Genomic DNA, 18,899 nt, shown 5'->3' on the forward strand with positions numbered 1-18,899 from the left:
CAATGTAATGACCTTATGATTCTATATTGACACACAAAGCACCATGATGTTCCATTGCAGAATTCAAAATTGGTCAGAAAGCATTTCTATAGCTATAAGCTATATTGGGAACATGTGCAAGGTGCATGGTCAGTGTCGCTTACAACTTGTACATTGTACAACGCACGTAGTAATTTATTGATACGGTTCATAGATCTAAAAAGTAAATCTACACAACGATCACGTGACCACCAGCGCAAGTAGATCAAACAATTAAACAAGAAAGTGATATAGCCGAATAATCTTGAGTCATTCCAAACAGAATCTGACTCTATAACTAGCAACTATGGTTAAACAAGACAGAGTAGAGTGACAAGACCTCAAAGTATCACAGACACCATAACAACAATAAAAAGTTTCAGATCAACAATTCGTAATCAATTTTAAGTAAATATTTGTTCTCACGCAACCCGATCATATATACTAATACTATAGAGTAGGCCAACAGCGCAACATATTCCGCTGTCATCGTACGAATGTATATAAATACAGGCGTTATATACCCGGCACACTGAGAGGAAAATTGTAATAAACTGACTCTATCTACCTTCCCATGCCACGAATGCCCTTGACTTCTTTGAACGACTGGATCGTGCTGGCCATACTTTCGTCTTCATCGTAATCCCACACTTGAATGTGTAAGTAGTGCCTCTCCACCTGTTCTCTGGTGATCGGTATTTCGATGCATTCGTTCCACTCGGGAGACAGCGTCTGGTGTTTCACAGATACGTTGTAATAGTGGTTGATGTTGTTATTGTTCTTTTTCGAGCGGGGATTCATGAAAAGATCCGTGTCCGAGATCCCCAGAATACAGTACGGATCAGAGGTACCGGCTACATCCTTTGGGGCCAGTGATTCCGCTTTGAACACGCGAATCTCCAGAACGCAGGTGTCCGACTGCACTGCGCTGGTTTGTGGCGAGGCGTCTTGGCGTAGGAAGAGGTTGCTTGCGTACTGATGTAAATGCTCACTCGATATCCGACCGACTTGGGTCGCTAGCCTATTGTCGATTGTGTCGATTGCGTGCGCGTACAACTGCCGCCGCAGTTTTATCGGACTGCGGATTTGAATGTCGTATCTTTTGATATACTCCAAGAGCGGGTCATCGTCATCCGCCATTGCCATACCAGTGCTACCCTATCCTTCGTTGGTAAGAGTTTTCTGTGAAGCGACATGAAAGAGTTTCAAAAAATATTGTTGAAAGCTGTAAAGTTAAAACGAAACGCCACTTCGTGATAAAAGACGGTATAGCGTCATACAATAACAGATCAGATCTGGAAATTTCAGAAGAAAGACCGTGAAACTGCAACAAAATCAGCACTTCCACCTCGTTTCTCTGGTATTACTGACTCCTGTAGGATTGTCGTTCGAAATCCGGAAGTATATGCCTTCGTATCGCGATTATATACGCGGAGATTTACAGTTAATCACGTAATCACGATGCATATATGGAGCCAACAGGTTAACTGCGCGTGCTAGCTTTTGACAACTTCGCGTAAGCACAGTCGTTTTGAAAAGACTATTTGAATTGTCTTTCAAGTGCTGTTTGCAATAATATAGTGAATAGAGAAATTCTATTTTAGGCGTACCATACTAGAAAACTTTTGTTTATTAACAAGACTCAATTATACTCATTCCCGTTATGAAAATTGTATTTACTCCTGCGTGCTATCTACAGTTTCCGTGAACAATGAACAGGGTTTGGTTAAGGCTTTACAAACAAATTTTAACATTAATATTTATCTACCGAGCTGGCATGCTGACAATATCCAATAATCAACTTTATATCTACTATAAACTATTATTCATTCTGTTAGTGATATTTCGATTCTCGCAGACTCATCCTGCTGCGGGGGAGCACTTTCTGTCAAATAAAATAAACTCTATCCACAATTGTATAATATCAGGCTTTCATGAGGAAGTATATATACGCACTTACGCAGCATGTTTATATGGACGTAGCCTAATAACGACCCCAGTGCATCCGCTGTTAGTGGTTTCATCTGACATAGTTATATTCGTTAAATCGTAATACTCGGTTCCACATTTGTACATGTACTGTACATGTGTACATGTACATTGTACAGTTATGAAATATATAAAGATTGGAATTCATCATATCACCTCATTGTCGTGTGAACGCCACGAAATTGCCTGCAAGTCACATATATATTAATTGGTACCATACTAAGTTTAACTGAGAAACGCAAATCCCCAGTTCCTGCCAATCAGTGAAAAGTGGAGTTATTGCTTGATACACGAACTGCGCGGTATGTACATAACTATCGGTAATACTTATAATCATTCATCAATATAATACGATGCCATACGCTTGGATGAAATACAACAGCTCCTACTGTACCGACATGGCTCTTAACTCAGCGCGAAATATAATAGGATTTCTCATCTTCCACAGTACATGACTGGTCGTAACCTATGATTTTCCAAGAAATTTTCAGCTACTCGCGCATAGGCATAACCCGGCATATTGCTAAACGCAATCCATCAGACTATTTTCCAATTTCGCGTTTTGCCTGTATGCAGCCCGTGGACTCGGTCGCGAAATTGATCAATCTGAGCAAATCAACTAAAAAGTTGTCAAATGTGCAATCGTTTTAGATTGATCAAGATCAATTGTTATTATCATTTTATTATAATAATTATTATTTTACAAAGTTATTTTCGCAAGCATATGACATTAATTGCCAATAAAGCCAGGAAATCTAGAGCAATTATCCCCAAGACAAATACGCGATGCCTGCACTCTATGCATGGCCTGCCTGTCGCTACATTCCCGCTACATAAATATAAATATGAAAATAAAGACTCTCTCTCTCTCTCTCTCTTCTATCGCATAGCGTTTGCAGCTAGGTAACCGGTGCCAATCTACAGTGTACAGCTCACAGCATAAACACGTTTGTTTTGTTGCAAGACCAATAACACGACAACAAAAGTTTTCCAATGCTCAGCTGGTCACCAAATTCTCTGCATCCAGTTGCGAATGTCACTGTGACGCTTCATAGCAATCACTGGAATCGGTCGCAAACGAACACCGGATGCGTGAGCTTCTGTTTTCGATAGCTGTCGTGACGTTACGTACAAATATGATTATATGTAAGTACATCGCTTCAATTGCTGATACGAAGGCTGTCACTGGGAATACATGAAACGTGCTGCCTTTGTCATATCGATGATTTCATCAAAATATGCGTTAGTGATGTATATTGACCATATTGGTAATAACCTAGAGTCAATATATTACAGAAAGGACCCATTATTCAACATTATTAATGCTTTCCAGACATATACGTATTCCATCATATCCAATGCCAAATCAGTAATATAGTGCCATAGAAATGCCTTTTACGAAAATTCCTGTCTGAATCATATTCGAGGCCGATGAAGGCAATCTGTGACTATGAATGTAGATTTCGAATAACGCTACAAAATATGCCAGTTATTACGACATCAGTTAATAGTTCAAAAATATACGAATTTGTTTTTAAAGATCTCTCGTGTACACTGTTCAGTACACTGTACAAATGTACATTGTACCTTTACAGAACGATTAGCGATTTACTAATTACTAGGGCAAGTTTTTGTTGCACTAAAATCACGGCAAAGTTGCATTTAATTTTAACAAAAGTTGCAGTAAAAAGTTGCATTAATAATGTTGTTGAATTATTAGGGTATGAGACACTCGAAAGGCTCCGTTGTATAACCAAATTCCTGCAGAGCTGTCAAAGTTGTTACCTCGACATTTAACGGTGTGACGAAACCTCTCAAAATTACATTTCTTTCCGGCACACAGCAAGAAAATTACGCAATGCGGGAATAATTTCCCCAAAAATTCCAAACAGCATAGCGATAACCCCCTCCCCCTAAAAAGTAGAATAACACACACCAAACCCCCTAGGTCCGCAAACTTGACCCAAAAGCCATTACAGAAAAACTCACTCTTGGTGATTTAAACAAAATCAATAGCCTGAAGAAGGGGACCAAGTGAAAATTATTTAATTTTCGGCGGTCTTGCCTGGGCGTTCGTCAAATGGGAAACTATTTAAAATTTAAAAGACAGAATTAATGAAGCGATCTATTTACATATTATTCGGGCAACGTCGTGCTGGGCAGGGGGAGTTGAACATCTCTCCGTGGTGTCCTAGATAACAGTAAGATGCAGCTAACCCATCATATAGCTCTTTGTTATGCAAATCGAAGAAAGTAGAAACATACAGAAATAGTGTATAGTGTGTTTTTAAATCACTCCTTTACGTTTTTACACAATATTTGATAAAAGTTGCAGTAAAAATTGACTATGAAAAATAGAGAAAAGTTATATTAAATCCACTATTAAATCCCTCCAAACAGCTTAAAACAACATAGTTCATAGATCCTGAGTATCTATACGAAGCTGTCGGAAGCTGCAAAAAAAGTTGCAAAAGTTGCAAAAACTTGCCTTACTAATTACATTTACGATTTGCATTTTCAACAATGCGCGCGAAAACTCAAGTGAGCTCATGTTTAAATTTACACCAATATTTACGTTTTCAATGCCTCTGGGTGGGAGATGGTTCGCGATTTTGTATGTATTTACGATTTAACGGTAAATAGAAGACATACCAATAACATAAAATTAACATACAAGTTACATATTTCAGTCTCATACCTAAAATTTGATTCCAAGAGTGTCACTGATAGTAACATGTCCTCCCGGTGCATCCACGAGCCCTCCCAAACACGAATACTAGCACAATACTAGCCCAAGAAACAGCGGTGGTTAGCGTTAGGCCTACATCTTTCTACTTTTCATGGTCGAAATGACTACTTCAACGAAGTATCGGAATTGTGACGAAATAGAGAAAACATATATGATCGATGATCATATACCGCGGAATCCATTTGCGATAAAAATTATTAGGTTAGGATGAAGAAATGCATGCATTTTCTCGGTGTTGCGACGCTCTTAGCTGCGGTAAAAGCAGATTATTATCTTGAAACCGACTATGAAGTCAACAATGGAGAAACGAGCACTTTCAGTGTAATGCGAAATCAAGTAACAGCGCCACGAGAGCGACAGAACAATCGACCACAATATGCTTCAACGTCCAGACCAGGTTATAAAGATACGGTGCAGCGGAGTGCATTCTTGAATGATCGGAGACAAGACAACGACTTTTTTGCAGGTGCACGCTCAAGTCACTTATCGCGAGAAAAGGAGTCCTGTCTCGGTGATGATGTATTCCGCTGTGACAGCGGGGAATGCGTCGAATTTTCCAAAGTTTGCAACGGGTAAGATGAGGCAAGAATCGAGGGTTTGTCTTTTACTGCGTGTAACCAAAGCAGTACTCTCAGCTCAGTGAAATATTTTTCCCGGTGGACTTACCGCCATCTAGTGTACGAGACTTCTGGAAGAGTTTTCAAGTTAGGAATATATATTTATTTATGAAAAATGAGATACTTTTTATTTTCCTCAACATGGCTTCATTTCATTTATCTATGGCATTTCAGATGAGAAAGACAAATATAATATATATAGTTTTTGTCCCATTCTGTTTCTCTTTCGGCGAGGGAACTGTTTATTTCAGGTCTCAAGGAGTTAGGAATTCGCGCACATATAGGCCGTACTCGAATAACTGTTGTTGATCATGTGACATATCACCACGGAGACAATTAAATTGTCACTAAACAGTCGAATGACTAAAACCACAAAGCAGCAGGACGATATCGTGAAATAATATTGTGATTCTGTTGGGAATCAGACTCATTGCAGGGCTTGGGATTCTTCAATAACGGTTGCTGTCAGAACTCAATTTCTGCGTCAATAAACATAATGACGATCGAGCACCTGAGTAAACCAATAGAGATGATGTGGTTAATGCGCCGCTTCAACATCAATTGGATAATGGCTTCTCAAAATGAACACTGACAATTATGTAAAACAACATACCTCTCAGCGATGTTTTAGTTAGCAACTGGTGCATTATAATTGCACGACTTGTACCTGCAAATCTCTTTCGCCGATACTTAGATTTCCACATGATTGACATTGACACTGTCTTTTGTGTTCATGTTCCGATGTCTATATCCTTTACGTTCTGTGATGCACAATCGTACACTGCTAGCGAAAAAAGTGTGCGCCCTGTGCAGTGTGCAGTCACAGCCAAAGGGCAAAAAAGGCTGGTAGAAAACAGAACCTAACTCAGAATTATATCGCGGTCATAAATCCTGCTTGCCTACATGTATACCTACCTACGTTCCTACGTCATACATAATTTGGATTAAAATGTTGTACTCGATTTATACCGCGGTATAAGTCTGATGCATGTTCTGGTTTAGTGTGTATGTTCACGGTTTAGTGTTGGTGTATATTCACACCGGTATATAAGGGGTGGTACACGGTGAAAAGACACACTTTTTCGCAAGAGTGTACAACACGTACACTGTACAATAGGGCTCTTCAAAAATGACTTTTTTTCTCAAATCGTACTGGCTACTTGATAAAATTGTAAGCTTACCTAATTTAAGCCTACACACAAAATTTGGTTCAATTCCAGCCAGTAACCGCTTTGCTACAGGAGAATAAAGTTTCTATTTATTATATAAAAATAAATAATAAAAAATTTGAAAATTTTCTGTTCCCCCCATGAAGGTGTTAGGCTGTCTATAGAAACGATGCTCACCAAATTTGGTTCAATTCCAACCAGTGGAAGCGGAGTTATGGCCGTCGAAAAATTTGGATTTGAATAAAATAGTATTTACGGTGACCGATTCTTTGTTTATTTATTATAGTTGTGCTCACCGTAAATACTATTTTATTCAAATCCAAATTTTTTGACGGCAATGACTCCGCTTCCACTGGTTGGAATTGAACCAAATTTGGTGAGCATCGTTTCTATAGACAGCCTAACACTTTCATGGGGTGAACAGAAAATTTTCAAATTTTTTATTATTTATTTTTAGATAATAAATAGAAACTTTATTCTCCTGTAGCACAGCGGTTACTGGCTGGAATTGAACCAAATTTTGTGTGTAGGCTTAAATTAGGTAACCTAACAATTTTATCAAGTAGCCAGTACGATTTGAGAAAAAAAGTCATTTTTGAAGAGCCCTACTGTACAAGTGTACATGTACACTGTAAATCCATGGTTGTAAAAGATATAGGTGCGTATTCGAGCGATTTCCGCTATATCGTGGGGTATAGATCAGGTGAACGGCAGTGTCAGGTACAGGTACTAAATTGTGCTTTCACACCCTCCCAAAGGGTGAAAAGGAGTCAATCACACCAATCCTTATGAAGATATATCATAGGTGTGTATCAGAGATGAGCGGATCTGAAATTTCTATGTCCTAATCCAATTCAAATCCGAAACTTGAAATCCTAATCCAAAAATCCATATTCTAATCCTAATCATCAACATCATTGGTTTATTAGCAATTTTTATCAGTTCAATGCACCACAAATGCGCTACAATGATAAGATAGGAAGGTGTCGAAGCGACTTGGAGTAGTCTATGGAATCAGACACCAACCTTGGCTTAGGCGATGTAAAGAGGATGCATGCACAATTGCACACTGAATGAAAAGTAAAGAAGATAGTATAGGAAAAAAGCAAGCGATAAGAAATGGGGTGGCATGTCATGGAAGGCGAGATCGATAGGTCAGTCGTGGTCCGGTAATCTTGAGGATGGACTAGCATTCATGTAACAGTAATTGCTTGTATTTCGACTTGAATGTGGACATGCTCGTCGATTCAAACTTACAATTCCACTTAAAAAGCCTACATATTATGCATATAATTCTGTAAAGATATACAAAATACACGAAGTAACTTTGGTAGGACGAGAAACCTTGTCACCATTCGCCACAGGACATCAATATTACGAAAATCAGGAAAATCCAATCATAATCATAATCCATTCATACAAAATCTCATATCGTAATCAAATTCTAATCCATGCTCAATGCTCATGACTGGTGTGTATCGGTCGGGGTTCTGTTTTTGAATACCACCTTTTTGGATTCCTTGGGGTCTTACACGAAAACATAACCCATTACACTCATGGGATATATATTGGATGTGTGTGTTTGGAAGGGTGTAAAAGCACAATTGGTTACCAGTACCTGAAAGAGCCGTTGACCAAATTCACACCCTTCGATATAGTGGAAATGTTATGAACACACCTATATTACACCCATATATTTGCAGTTTACGGTTGGTCAGGGTCACCTATACTACTGTTGCTCACCGAAACCGTAGCATTTTTTAATCTAATATGTCTTTCATCTCAGTGATAACGATTGTATCTTCGGAGAAGACGAAGAGTTTGACTGCGGGGAGTCAATAACGTTGATTTTCGCTTTGGTGTCGATGGTTTCGGGATCACTCTTCGCTCTTCTGTTCATCCACATGTATTACATCAGGATTAGCATGCTTGATGATGATTTTATGCAAGGTGGCGGGCAAGATATGGTGGAAGAATATTACAGAAGATACATTTCACTTGTCGAGTCGGCTATCAAAATGAGTGCGAAAGATGGATCAGCGCAGCGATGAAATATATTCAACCACGATATCACAATCTGAAACATATTGGAATTTAAATATTAAAAATACTATAGGCTATATTGTATGTTATTATTAAAATATTGAGCGTTGAACTAACCAAAATGTTGGAGTGCTGCAATCACCCCAACATTCATAGAAAAGTTCAAAACATTCAAATTTCATCGACTAAACATCATATTCTTAAACCTATCATGTGTTTAATGCATATAGGTAAACGAGGTGGTACAAATGCGAACGACGGCGAGAGTGAGATAGCTCTATTGATGGCGCGGCAATGGGCTATACGCTTGTTGTTGGAAGTGCAATTATTGATAACTAAGGTAACTGGATCCGGAAAATAGGACACTTTAACAAATCACAAAGGTCAGATTACCAGACTAAAAGCGGTTGATTTGAAATTTTTTTATGGGAAATACTCTTCGCGTTGAATAAAAAAGGCGGTCATATCTTCAACTCGACACCTGAAAGACCCGCTTTATGTTGCGTTGACTAAAGACGGTCATTATTTTCAACCCGAATTCCGAAAGATCCGATCGCACATCCAGTTTCCACATTTCGCGTCATTTATGGCGTTTTTTAGTTGTGCCTGTCCAATGGCCTTGGCAGTCAGAGCTGTGAATTAGGATGAGGCGGACATTAGGGCGTCCTTTTGGGACATTTTCGAATTCCAGAAAAGGAGGACAAATCCTCGTAAAGGAGGATGTATGATAACCCTATCTATAGTGCACTTGTCGCAGAAATAGATTCCCATTCCGTATTGAATATTGGTATGACCACCTAGTGCCTAGTGCTGAGTACAGCGAATGGGTGTCTGTTGGGCAGATACAAAACAAAAGCGTGCCACTCGTTGTTCTTATCTGAACCCTATTCTCCCGAGGAATAGAGTTCTTTGCTGCTACATCTTGTAGGCCTATAGGTGACAAGTCCGAGTCCAGATTTCGTTTATAACTCAGTCCAACTTTTTAACGGATGTTTTCTATAATTAGGGTTTACCATATTTTGGAAATCGGAAAAGAGGATACTTTTTCAAAATTTTCAAACTTGCAAAACCGGAGGAAAATCCTGTAAAATGGTAATTTTTTCCCACTTCGTGATCGCTTGACTAAAAAAGGTAAACTTACTCGCTCAGCGCCCAAAATACAGTTTTTCTTTCACATTATCAGGTGGTTGCGGGGTAGATAGCGTAGTGGTAACGATAAGCGCCCACCAATCCGGCGGACCCGATTCGATTTCCGTCGGAGGTTTATCTGGGCTCCTCTTCCACCGCCATTCCCGTTTTTACGGCGACAAAAAAGCCCAGAAAAAGACCCGACGAAAGAAAGCACTCACAAGGAATGGAAAGAACTAGTAGAAAGGGCCGGGGCTTCAACAAGATTAACATTGGAAAGAATTGCGACATCGGGCACTCGATCTAGGCCGAGGTGGATGTTAGATTAACACTTTGACTGCCAGCAATCGTAAATATAGGATTTTACTCAGTCCCATAAAGTGCCAGCGATCCTATATTTAGGATATTTTTGAAATGAGTACAGTAAAGTCCGGAATTGGTTCTATCCCCGGATTACGGCTGTATCCGAGGCTACTGAATAGGCTTGTTGTCATAAACCACCATTTTCGTTGCAGGAAGTATTTTTTTTAAATCACATCTGCATACAATAGGTCAGGGGTGGCCAACCTTTACAGCCAAAGGGCCACATTCGAATGACAAACTATTGCGCGGGCCAATAGCCACGCCAAGCGCGAAAATGTTTAGAAGTTTATGGGTCAATAATATTGTCACTTGACTATATTGCGGGCCTGCAGTATATCGCTGGGTTCAGTTTGCAAGGACTGGACTGTTCGGCGCCTGAACATATTGATATCGAAAGCTACGTCCAACATGCGTCAATCATTTTGTGCCTAGGTTTCATAGTCGACGGTCGCAAACGCATATGCTGAACGACACTTTGTCTCGTAATCTCGAATATAGCTAGACTCAATCTGATACCTTAGGAGTTATATTTATTCAACTCGAAGACTTTTCGGGTGCCTCTTTTCAAGAATTAACGGACTTCATGGTATGTAATTTCTGATTGTTGCATCATACTTTGCCTTTCTGGTTTGCTTTTCATTCTGCTTAAATCCCTTCAGTGTGCCGTTAACTCTTGAAAAGAGGAACCCGAAAAGTCTTCGAGTTGAATAAATATTTTACTGCAATGGATGTTGCATTGAAACCTTAGGAGTTCTTCCATTTTCACAAAGGGGTAACAATAGTAAAAGCAAGAGATCAAGTGACAACATGTTGCGCGAAACGTGTATAAAATTATTGCTTTTGATAAATCTATCGCAAATTATTCTGCTTTGCTGTAGTGTGCGAAGATCTACCAAAATATGACTGGTTCATGGATCTGCCAATGCGTCGGAACTGATATTGTAGTCATCAAATCTCAAGTGTTTTGCCTGGCTAATCAAATGTTTGGTTGGCCTTGCAAGTTCACAATCTGTGCAATACATTTTTGATAATATTACTAATTTCGGAAATTACCTCGCGGGCCACTCTAAACCTTCTCGCGGGCCACATGTGGCCCGCGGGCCGCGGGTTGGCCAGCCCTGCAATAGGTCAACCTTTTTTTGGTTTGACCACTAGGTGGCTTTTCATAAAATGAGCAGCAAAAAAATTGAATTATTTTCATAACTCATTGATGTTGAAAAAATTTTTTTTTTCATAAGTTGCGCATGGTTTGCACTTATCAGCACGCCCGATTCCAGCCAAATATCCAACTAGTCGAAAATTCATTGATCGCTGGCGTTTACTGGCAATTTCCATAATAGGCCTTGGCAGCTAAAGTGTTAAAAGGATCGCAACTGCATGCGTGTCGTTCGACATCCTCCTATCTGTTCATTACATCGCATTGTGTCTTATCGCAATGTACATTGTGTGTGACTTGTTCAGATGAAAGATATAACCCAACGATTGTTATCAATGATATATATACATTGTGTATATATATCATTGTTAAGATTGACTAAAAAAAGGTCAAATTTTCGGCCATGCTCCCGAAATAGCCGCCGGAGCTTTACTACACTGCTGACTTGTCGAATTTTACCCTATATTTAATCAAAATTCTCAAAAAAGAGTACATTTGGGCGTCCTCCGAGGGTCAAGCAATCTCTCGCGAATGAATAGACAAATGATGAAGCGACCGGCTTCTTGATCGGTAGGTCGTGGGTCCGACCCCCGGCCGTGTCAGACCAACAACTCGACAACTTGTATCCGTAGCTATCCTGCTAGGCGCTCAGCATCCACGGATAGCTTGGAGGAGAAAAAATCGGGGGTGTTGACTAGATGACCTTACGGCCGTATCGCATCTCCGTCGTCGAAAGCATATCGATGGTAAAGGCGAAAACGAATACCCCTTCTCTTTCTCCCTCCCCCGCTACATATTATTGCTTCACATATCTGCTCATATAGAAACTACTGATTCTATTTTTCTGGTAGGGTGTTCAAAGTTTAAACCCTATTCCCGCGGTGTTGGGTCTATTTCACATATAGGACATTTTTCTTAGGGGTCTGGAAGCGTCACAGCCAACCTCCCCGTGGGGATGTTTGTGACTACAGCTGACATACAGGACCTTATGCAACGCGTTACAAATATACAATGTTAAAACATGATTTTGGCACTCATCGTGGCTGGAGTCGGTTTATGATGATTTTAACGCGTTGGCCGAACAGGACACCGTAGAGATCCTTTATAAACTTTATTGACTTTACACTGGCTATAGATAACTAACCTCTACGTAGGTTATAGTTATCTATACTCTGGCCATGGAAAACTGAATTCACCTACGTAGGTTAGTTATCTATACTCTGGCCATGGAAAACTGAATTCAGTTCATTCATTCAGTTTTCCATGCTCTGGCGAATACTGAGCACGACTGCGCGAGGGGGAGAGAGAGAGAGAGTCTTTATTTTCATCTAACCAAAATACACAACACACTGCAGTGATGGTGGTACAGAAAATATGCTTGCACAGTATTCGGTATTAGATAGGAATGATCGATAAGACCGTGAAGGTCATCTAGTCTGACCACACCAGCATCAAACAGGTATACAGTTGACTCTAAGCCGGAGTGGAATTGGTGGCAACGTCACGCAGGATTTTCTGTTTAATTCCTTAATTATTCTATATAGAAAAGCTCTCATCACGCAGGATTTATTTCAAAAAATGGACAGAGATTCCATATAGGACTCTAAGCAGTCTGGCTGTAAAAAAAGTTACAGTAGTTGAAAAAATAAAATAGAAGAAAAATTAAACGATGGTAGCAAATGATCAATGAAGCAATGTCTGGGCGAGGTAGGGCAACAGTGTTAGTGTAACGACAAGAGGTGATCAAGTAGGGCTTTTTTGAATCTATTATAAGGCAATTCACGGATGTGTGGTGGTAATGCATTCCAGATGATATAGGTCCCGAGTAGTCGATAGATCTCTTAGTTAGGTTGCTATTGGGTGGGGGTAAGTAGATATTTCCTTTAGACGAGGATCTCGTGTAGTGGGAGTGGACATTTTTGGCTGGTATGAAAAAGTCATCAATCACAGGAGGCAAACTATTGGAAAAATATTTGTGAATGACTTTTGATACTTCGAAGCGATATAGTTTGTCAACTTGCAAAATTCGGTGCTTACGGTAGTAAGGCGATAGTTTGGTACGTAAAGGTACAGATGAGATCAGCCGTATCGCACGGTTTTGCAGGGTTCGAATTCTGCACAAAAAGTAAGTGCAATTTCGTCGCTGTGGTGTTTAATGTATCAGGATTGATTAAGGGTTAGTGTTCATGAGAGTCTGTATGTGCAATACATTTCTCAGCCCCACGGGAAATGACTCGAACGATGCACGATAGTTGATGTGGAATAACCACGGTGAAGTTATGACTCATGATTTCATTTATGTGACACAATGTGTATGGATGGGTCACTGGACAAACCGCTGGACGACCCGAGTGATTTGAATTGAATCATATTCTTATTATATTATAAACATCAATAATGATATATATATGCATTTTTTACTCTGCTGTCTAATAGGGGAATTAGTTGTTGGAAACTCATATTAGGATCCGATGAGCAGGTCATATAGAATTCGAAACTCATCAATTGCATTCCTCAAGCATATTGTTGGCACTAATCTTATTGTTTGATTGATTGATTTCACAATGTTTCTTCCTCAGATGAAAATACTTAATACTTGGTATAGTTACTGCTGATTATTGAGTTAACAATAAGAAATCTTATTACTTTTTATTCGACATATGTAGGATTGAAATACGTGAAATCAGTCTTTGCGTATATTTTTGCTGAGTTTATATTGCTCTATCATCTACAAATTTTTACATGGTTTAGATCCTAATATAATGCCTCGGAAACGAAAGGGATTGAAAGATGTCCTACCAGACATGGCCAGTGGCAATTTAAAGTCAGAGATTGTCATGGTTGAGCAGCCCGCTATTCGCAGGAGTAAACGAACCAGACAACCGAAGAAAGAGATATCTGCCTGGCTGACGGAAAACACAAGTGATAAAGAAGTGTTATCAGGGGAGGACTATGTAGCTGCAGAATCGTCCTCTGAGGAGGAAGAAATTATAAGCGATGCTGAAGAAAATATGGGCAGCCTTTTCAAAAAGTCCAAAGCGAAGCCAGTCCATAAACCAGCACCACACTCCAACAAGCATTATGGAGTCTCTGTAGGGTCTTATCACAACTCGTTCGGTGCTTTTCGTGATGCAATGCCGTGGGCTTACAAACGAATTCGACAGCTGGAAGAAGAATTCGAAGTCACTCATCCTGGAATTCTACCCGATTCGGAGAAGTGGTCGTTGATTGATGACACTATTTCATTCCCAAAATCCCCGGCGTTCAAAATATTGTCCGAGAACAAGAAGACGGTTCTCTCGAGCCGTACTTTGGATGCATTTTCTGCGTTGCCTGTCAAAAGCCCTCATGATCAATTGGTGTTTTATGCGGGCGCTCCTGTAATGGCATTATCTTGGTGCCCTCGTTTCATATCGCATTCAGGATCAAACCAGTATTTAGCTATCAGTACCTGTTCTGGGTTACATTCGCCCGATGTTATATATAAAGAAAAAACACTGATTCAACTGTGGAACTGCGGATTTCTCGGGGTGTCGTGTGATTCTGTTTGTACCCCTAAGATTTCGCTGAAAATCTTAATACAAGAAGGCCCTGTTTGGGATTTGAAATGGTGTCAATTCGGCGGATATGTTCCCAAACCTAAAACTGGAAATTCAAGATTAGGTATCTTAGCTGCGGCTTGCGGAAGCGGCTGTGTTATGATTGTATCGATACCTGATCCAGACAATCACTCGGAATACTCCACTGGCTCTACATTCAAAGTCACGCCAGACATGACTCTTGTACCTTCAAAAATCGATGTAGAAGAGAAGGTTAATATGTTTGGGCAGTGTTTATGTGTGGATTGGTGTTCGAGTGATGGAGGGAAATGGCTTGCTGGCGGGTACTCTAAAGGGTTAGTTTGTCTGTGGAAATTAATCCAGCCGTCAAGTTTACTGCAAACGACGTCGTCTGAGAGAGGTACGGAAATCGTTGCGTGTCGAGTCTTCACAGCACATCATAAACCTGTTCGAGGCGTTTCCTGGTGTCCGTATCAGAACGACATATTCGCTTCAGCCGGGAGCGATTGCGTACTAAAATTCTGGAACAAGAATGACATTCACACCCCGGTTATGCAGTCGCTTACTAGACCCAAAATCGGTGCAGTAACGGAACTTACGTGGCCTCATTTATGCTGTGGCGTGTTCACGTCAACTGATGAAGTATACACTCGTCCATCTCTCAGCGGGGCTCTTTACAATGATATTCTTGACAATCTGATGACTCCATATTCTATCATACCCTTCAAGTCATGTTGTCAGTCAGTCTCTTTCTCCGACTGGATGAATTGTTGTGTCGGTGTCGATTCCACGGGGCTTGTGGTTCTTTACTTAGCCAATAACTTGAGCACGGAAATGCGTCTGAACAATAAGAAGGCAACGCCGCGATTTATTTCTTCAATGATACAGGTGGATTGGCTGAAAAGCGACGGGTCCGATTCGGAACCTCAATATTGTTTGCAGTTCTGCGACACGGACTTGAAGAATTTGAGACATTTGAAGAAACGTCCTTGCTGCAAAAAAGCAAAATTATTGGATTCCTTCCCATGCTCTGTCAGCGATGAACCGTATGTGAAGTCTGTAAACCGTGCTTCATGGAATCCGAATTTTGGTAGCCATCCTTGGTATTGTACCGGATGGCAGAGTGGTTTAGTTAGGCTGCAAAATGTCGGCGGCATCCATGCTTCTCTGAATGAGACGTACGGAGATCTTAGTAAAGCTTGAATGTTTTGATTTGGGTCACTGTGTTCCAGTCACTACAAGAGGATCATGTTTGCGCAGCATTGAAATGTTTTTGTATCGTCTATATTTAATGCGCCTATTCAGTAAATACCATCCGTATGTGTTGATCTTGTTTTTGTTTCGATGGTATAGCATCTACCATCAAATAGCGGATAAGTGCAGTATGTTAAAGCTTGCCTACAATCTGCCTACAGTGAAATCGCACACCATCTCTGTTTTAGTCTACAACGGTAGTCTATATGTGCCTTGTTCATATTCATCCATCATGTTGCAGTGAAACAGCCAACAATCATATTTGTCAGCTAGGAGTTACTTCGCTCCTTCATTGACAATTGTGGGCGATGTTCCCTCTAATTTTTCACGAGTCTGTGTGCACTCGTCAACTTATTGCGCGGTCCCTTGGACAACAGTGCGTAACGACTAAAAAAAGGGTCATCACTTCGGCTTTGTTTGTGCACATCTTAGATTTTCTGTGTGCAGAGACCGTGTCATCACTGCGCAATTGCGCACACACGCAGCTTGGAGTGAAGTTATTGTGGGTGTTATAAATCTCTGCATTCAATGGACGACCAGTTGAAAACTGAATAGGCCTACTATTAAGCATTGCTCAAACTTGATGAAAGAATGCCTAAGCTGTCGAGTATTTCCAGCTGTCTTGTCAGCTCAAATTGTGCACATTCATTTTTTAGAATTATTCTGAGCCCTGTCTTTAAGATATATGATCCTTGCGGCCTTCTACTATTGATACGGCGCTTAACAAAACTAAGTTGATGGACGCAGAAAATGAGGCAGTGAAGAAGACCAGCTACCCGTTGAAAGTATTCTACTGCCCAGGTTTGTATCCGCAACCAAACTACTTGGATTTAGGTTTGATATCATAGCGACTATCATTTCGTATTGCTTTATACAGAATGCTCCTTACCCCTTGAATATTGTGAGTTTATGCCAGAAGCTACCAGGAAGCTCTGTAAAGAATGGAGAGAGAAAAATACAGACTTGTTGATAGCGGAAGGACTGGACCTCGAGAGCATGTCACTGGGTAAGCTGTAGGGTAGGTGTGATTTCCCATCGCCTCAAGATTCGATTGACTCTAATTTGCGTGAAAACCATTCAAATACTTTGAGTGAAGTATGTCTCAAACTTGCTATGTTATGTCCATTATCCAATATATTATGTTCAATTGCTCCCAATTGATCATCAAGTTTGCAAGGATCGGGACTCGAATCATTCCCTTTTTCATTGCCACCTAAATGACGGAAATAGTGAGAGCAAAGGTTACCTTGAACTATAATAGACCTACCAAGCATTTGCAATCAACTTTAGATGACTTGGGGTCTGAGAAAAAGCGGCAAAAACGCGGCGGAAGAGGCAACGTCAAAGTCAAGTCTAAAAAAGAACCGGAAAAGATTAAAATCGCTAGAATGCCGCGGGGAAAAAAGAAATTTGTCACGCGAGTACAAGGCCTTGCGAGTTTTGGTGATTATACTGCACATTTAGATATTGACAACTCCAAACTAACCTACATATCATTAAAGGGTTTGTTTGCTGAAATACTGATTCTATTTCAGATGTTAATTTGAAAAAGGCATCAAAATTATTTTCTCAAAAGTTTTCATGCGGCTCGTCAGTTTCTGGGGATGATGAGATTATCATTCAAGGAGATGTAACGGATGATATAATGGATTTGATACCCGAAACGTGGGAACAGGTAGGATTTGACTTCGTCAAGGGTGCATACTGAATTCCATTGCCATTCATTTATTTGTATTCAAGATCAGTCGGTGAATGAACGATAATGACGGGATTTGGGGCACGTAACTTTGTCTCAATGTGTGGGGCCAGGCTGGTTGTTGCGGTTGGTTAATGCCACCGCCATCAGCACTGACATTGCTAGTTTTCAGTCACGGTTCTAACACGTTTCCAAGTGTCAGAGCTGGGCTTCCCATCGCATATTGTCTTGGTTATCACATTCTACTTTGTGTGTCTTAGCGGTTGAAAATAATAATACCACTGATTATATTGATTACTATAAGTTTTTGTGCATGATACCTACGTAATATGGCGAATGGTTTAGTGGTGTGAAACGAGACTTTTCTAATCTTTTTAGATTGAATATGATCACTTGGAAGACTTGGGTGAAGTTAAGAAGTGAAAGAGTGTGCTGAATTCTGTCGGAGTGGAGTGTAGTTCCTGTTCCTTAGACAGTTTCGTCTTAACAAAGTCGTCAGCTCGAATGATCTGTTATCACATATTGATGGCGTTTGTCATATATGCCTAATAGAGTTGCATACTGTGCAGTTTGCGCGAATTAAACGTTCGATGAATGGGTCTCTTTATTGGTGAATATGAAACTAGTTACAGTTGCATCCAGTGGAAATAGTTAGCTGGTGCTGCTACTGTGGTAGAAGCTGCTGCAGTTGATTGGTGTAAAGGTACTGGTGAATAGGGCTCCTATGTAACTCGATGTGCAGTGGACGATCGATTGTATCATTAAGCATGTGGTTATTGGACTGCGGTTTGCCACATCAATCTCGTCTGTCGCTATTCATGTCCAATTGTCCATTGGTTTTACTTGTAATTCTATATATCCTAGTTATTAACATGTTCCTCTGTAGGTGGGTGTTTGATTGGAAGACCATTCCAAGTCGTTTCGACTTCTTTATCTTCACTGTCTGTATCGCAATCTTGCGGTGTTATTAACTAATGATAATTGTAATAAATGTTAATGGGGCAAATCACGTGCATTGGGTCTTGCCGGACGATGTTCGGACCACAAATCAACTGATTACATAGCTTCAACGGAGTCAAAAAATCAATGATACGGTACCTGTATGGTGGTATCGGGTAGGGTTAACAGCTCGTTTGGATTGAAGATGGTAACCCGGG

General features: G+C 40.3%; 4 protein-coding genes across 5 annotated transcripts in view; 2 read left to right on the forward strand and 2 right to left on the reverse strand.

Annotated features, from left to right (window-relative positions):
* The window catches only part of LOC145455103 (BAI1-associated protein 3-like), a 31,695-nt gene extending 26,850 nt beyond the window's left edge, over positions 1-4,845 (reverse strand). Inside the window, exons 1-2 of the mRNA XM_080333056.1 lie at positions 4,706-4,845; positions 587-1,200 (exon numbers count right to left, since the gene is read on the reverse strand). Coding sequence (XP_080189182.1) covers positions 587-1,164 — 578 coding nt within the window. The 5' untranslated portion in view covers positions 1,165-1,200; positions 4,706-4,845. The remainder of the gene's footprint in view (positions 1-586; positions 1,201-4,705) is intronic.
* The window catches only part of LOC145455108 (density-regulated protein-like), a 41,777-nt gene extending 23,436 nt beyond the window's left edge, over positions 1-18,341 (forward strand). Inside the window, exons 2-6 of one of the 2 annotated variants that reach the window (XM_080333061.1) lie at positions 16,703-16,847; positions 16,924-17,052; positions 17,337-17,489; positions 17,582-17,721; positions 18,121-18,341. In XM_080333061.1, the coding sequence (XP_080189187.1) occupies positions 16,784-16,847; positions 16,924-17,052; positions 17,337-17,489; positions 17,582-17,721; positions 18,121-18,165 (531 nt within the window). In that variant the 5' untranslated portion in view covers positions 16,703-16,783 and the 3' untranslated portion in view covers positions 18,166-18,341. Of the gene's footprint in view, positions 1-13,983; positions 16,121-16,702; positions 16,848-16,923; positions 17,053-17,336; positions 17,490-17,581; positions 17,722-18,120 lie in introns of those variants that run through there. The other variant, XM_080333060.1, reaches the window with a different exon arrangement.
* The window catches only part of LOC145455115 (uncharacterized), a 99,028-nt gene that overhangs the window by 15,583 nt on the left and 64,546 nt on the right, over positions 1-18,899 (reverse strand). The window lies entirely within an intron of this gene.
* LOC145455131 (uncharacterized) lies at positions 4,928-8,707 on the forward strand. The gene is made up of 3 exons (XM_080333090.1): positions 4,928-5,153; positions 5,223-5,328; positions 8,329-8,707. Exons 1-3 carry the CDS (start codon positions 4,964-4,966, stop codon positions 8,591-8,593), a joined length of 561 nt encoding a protein of 186 aa, XP_080189216.1. The 5' UTR covers positions 4,928-4,963; the 3' UTR covers positions 8,594-8,707.

This window comes from Botryllus schlosseri, chromosome 14 (genome assembly GCF_051294905.1).
Source record: "Botryllus schlosseri isolate E-star chromosome 14, Bs_hap1, whole genome shotgun sequence".
NCBI classification, from domain to species: Eukaryota; Metazoa; Chordata; class Ascidiacea; order Stolidobranchia; family Styelidae; genus Botryllus; species Botryllus schlosseri.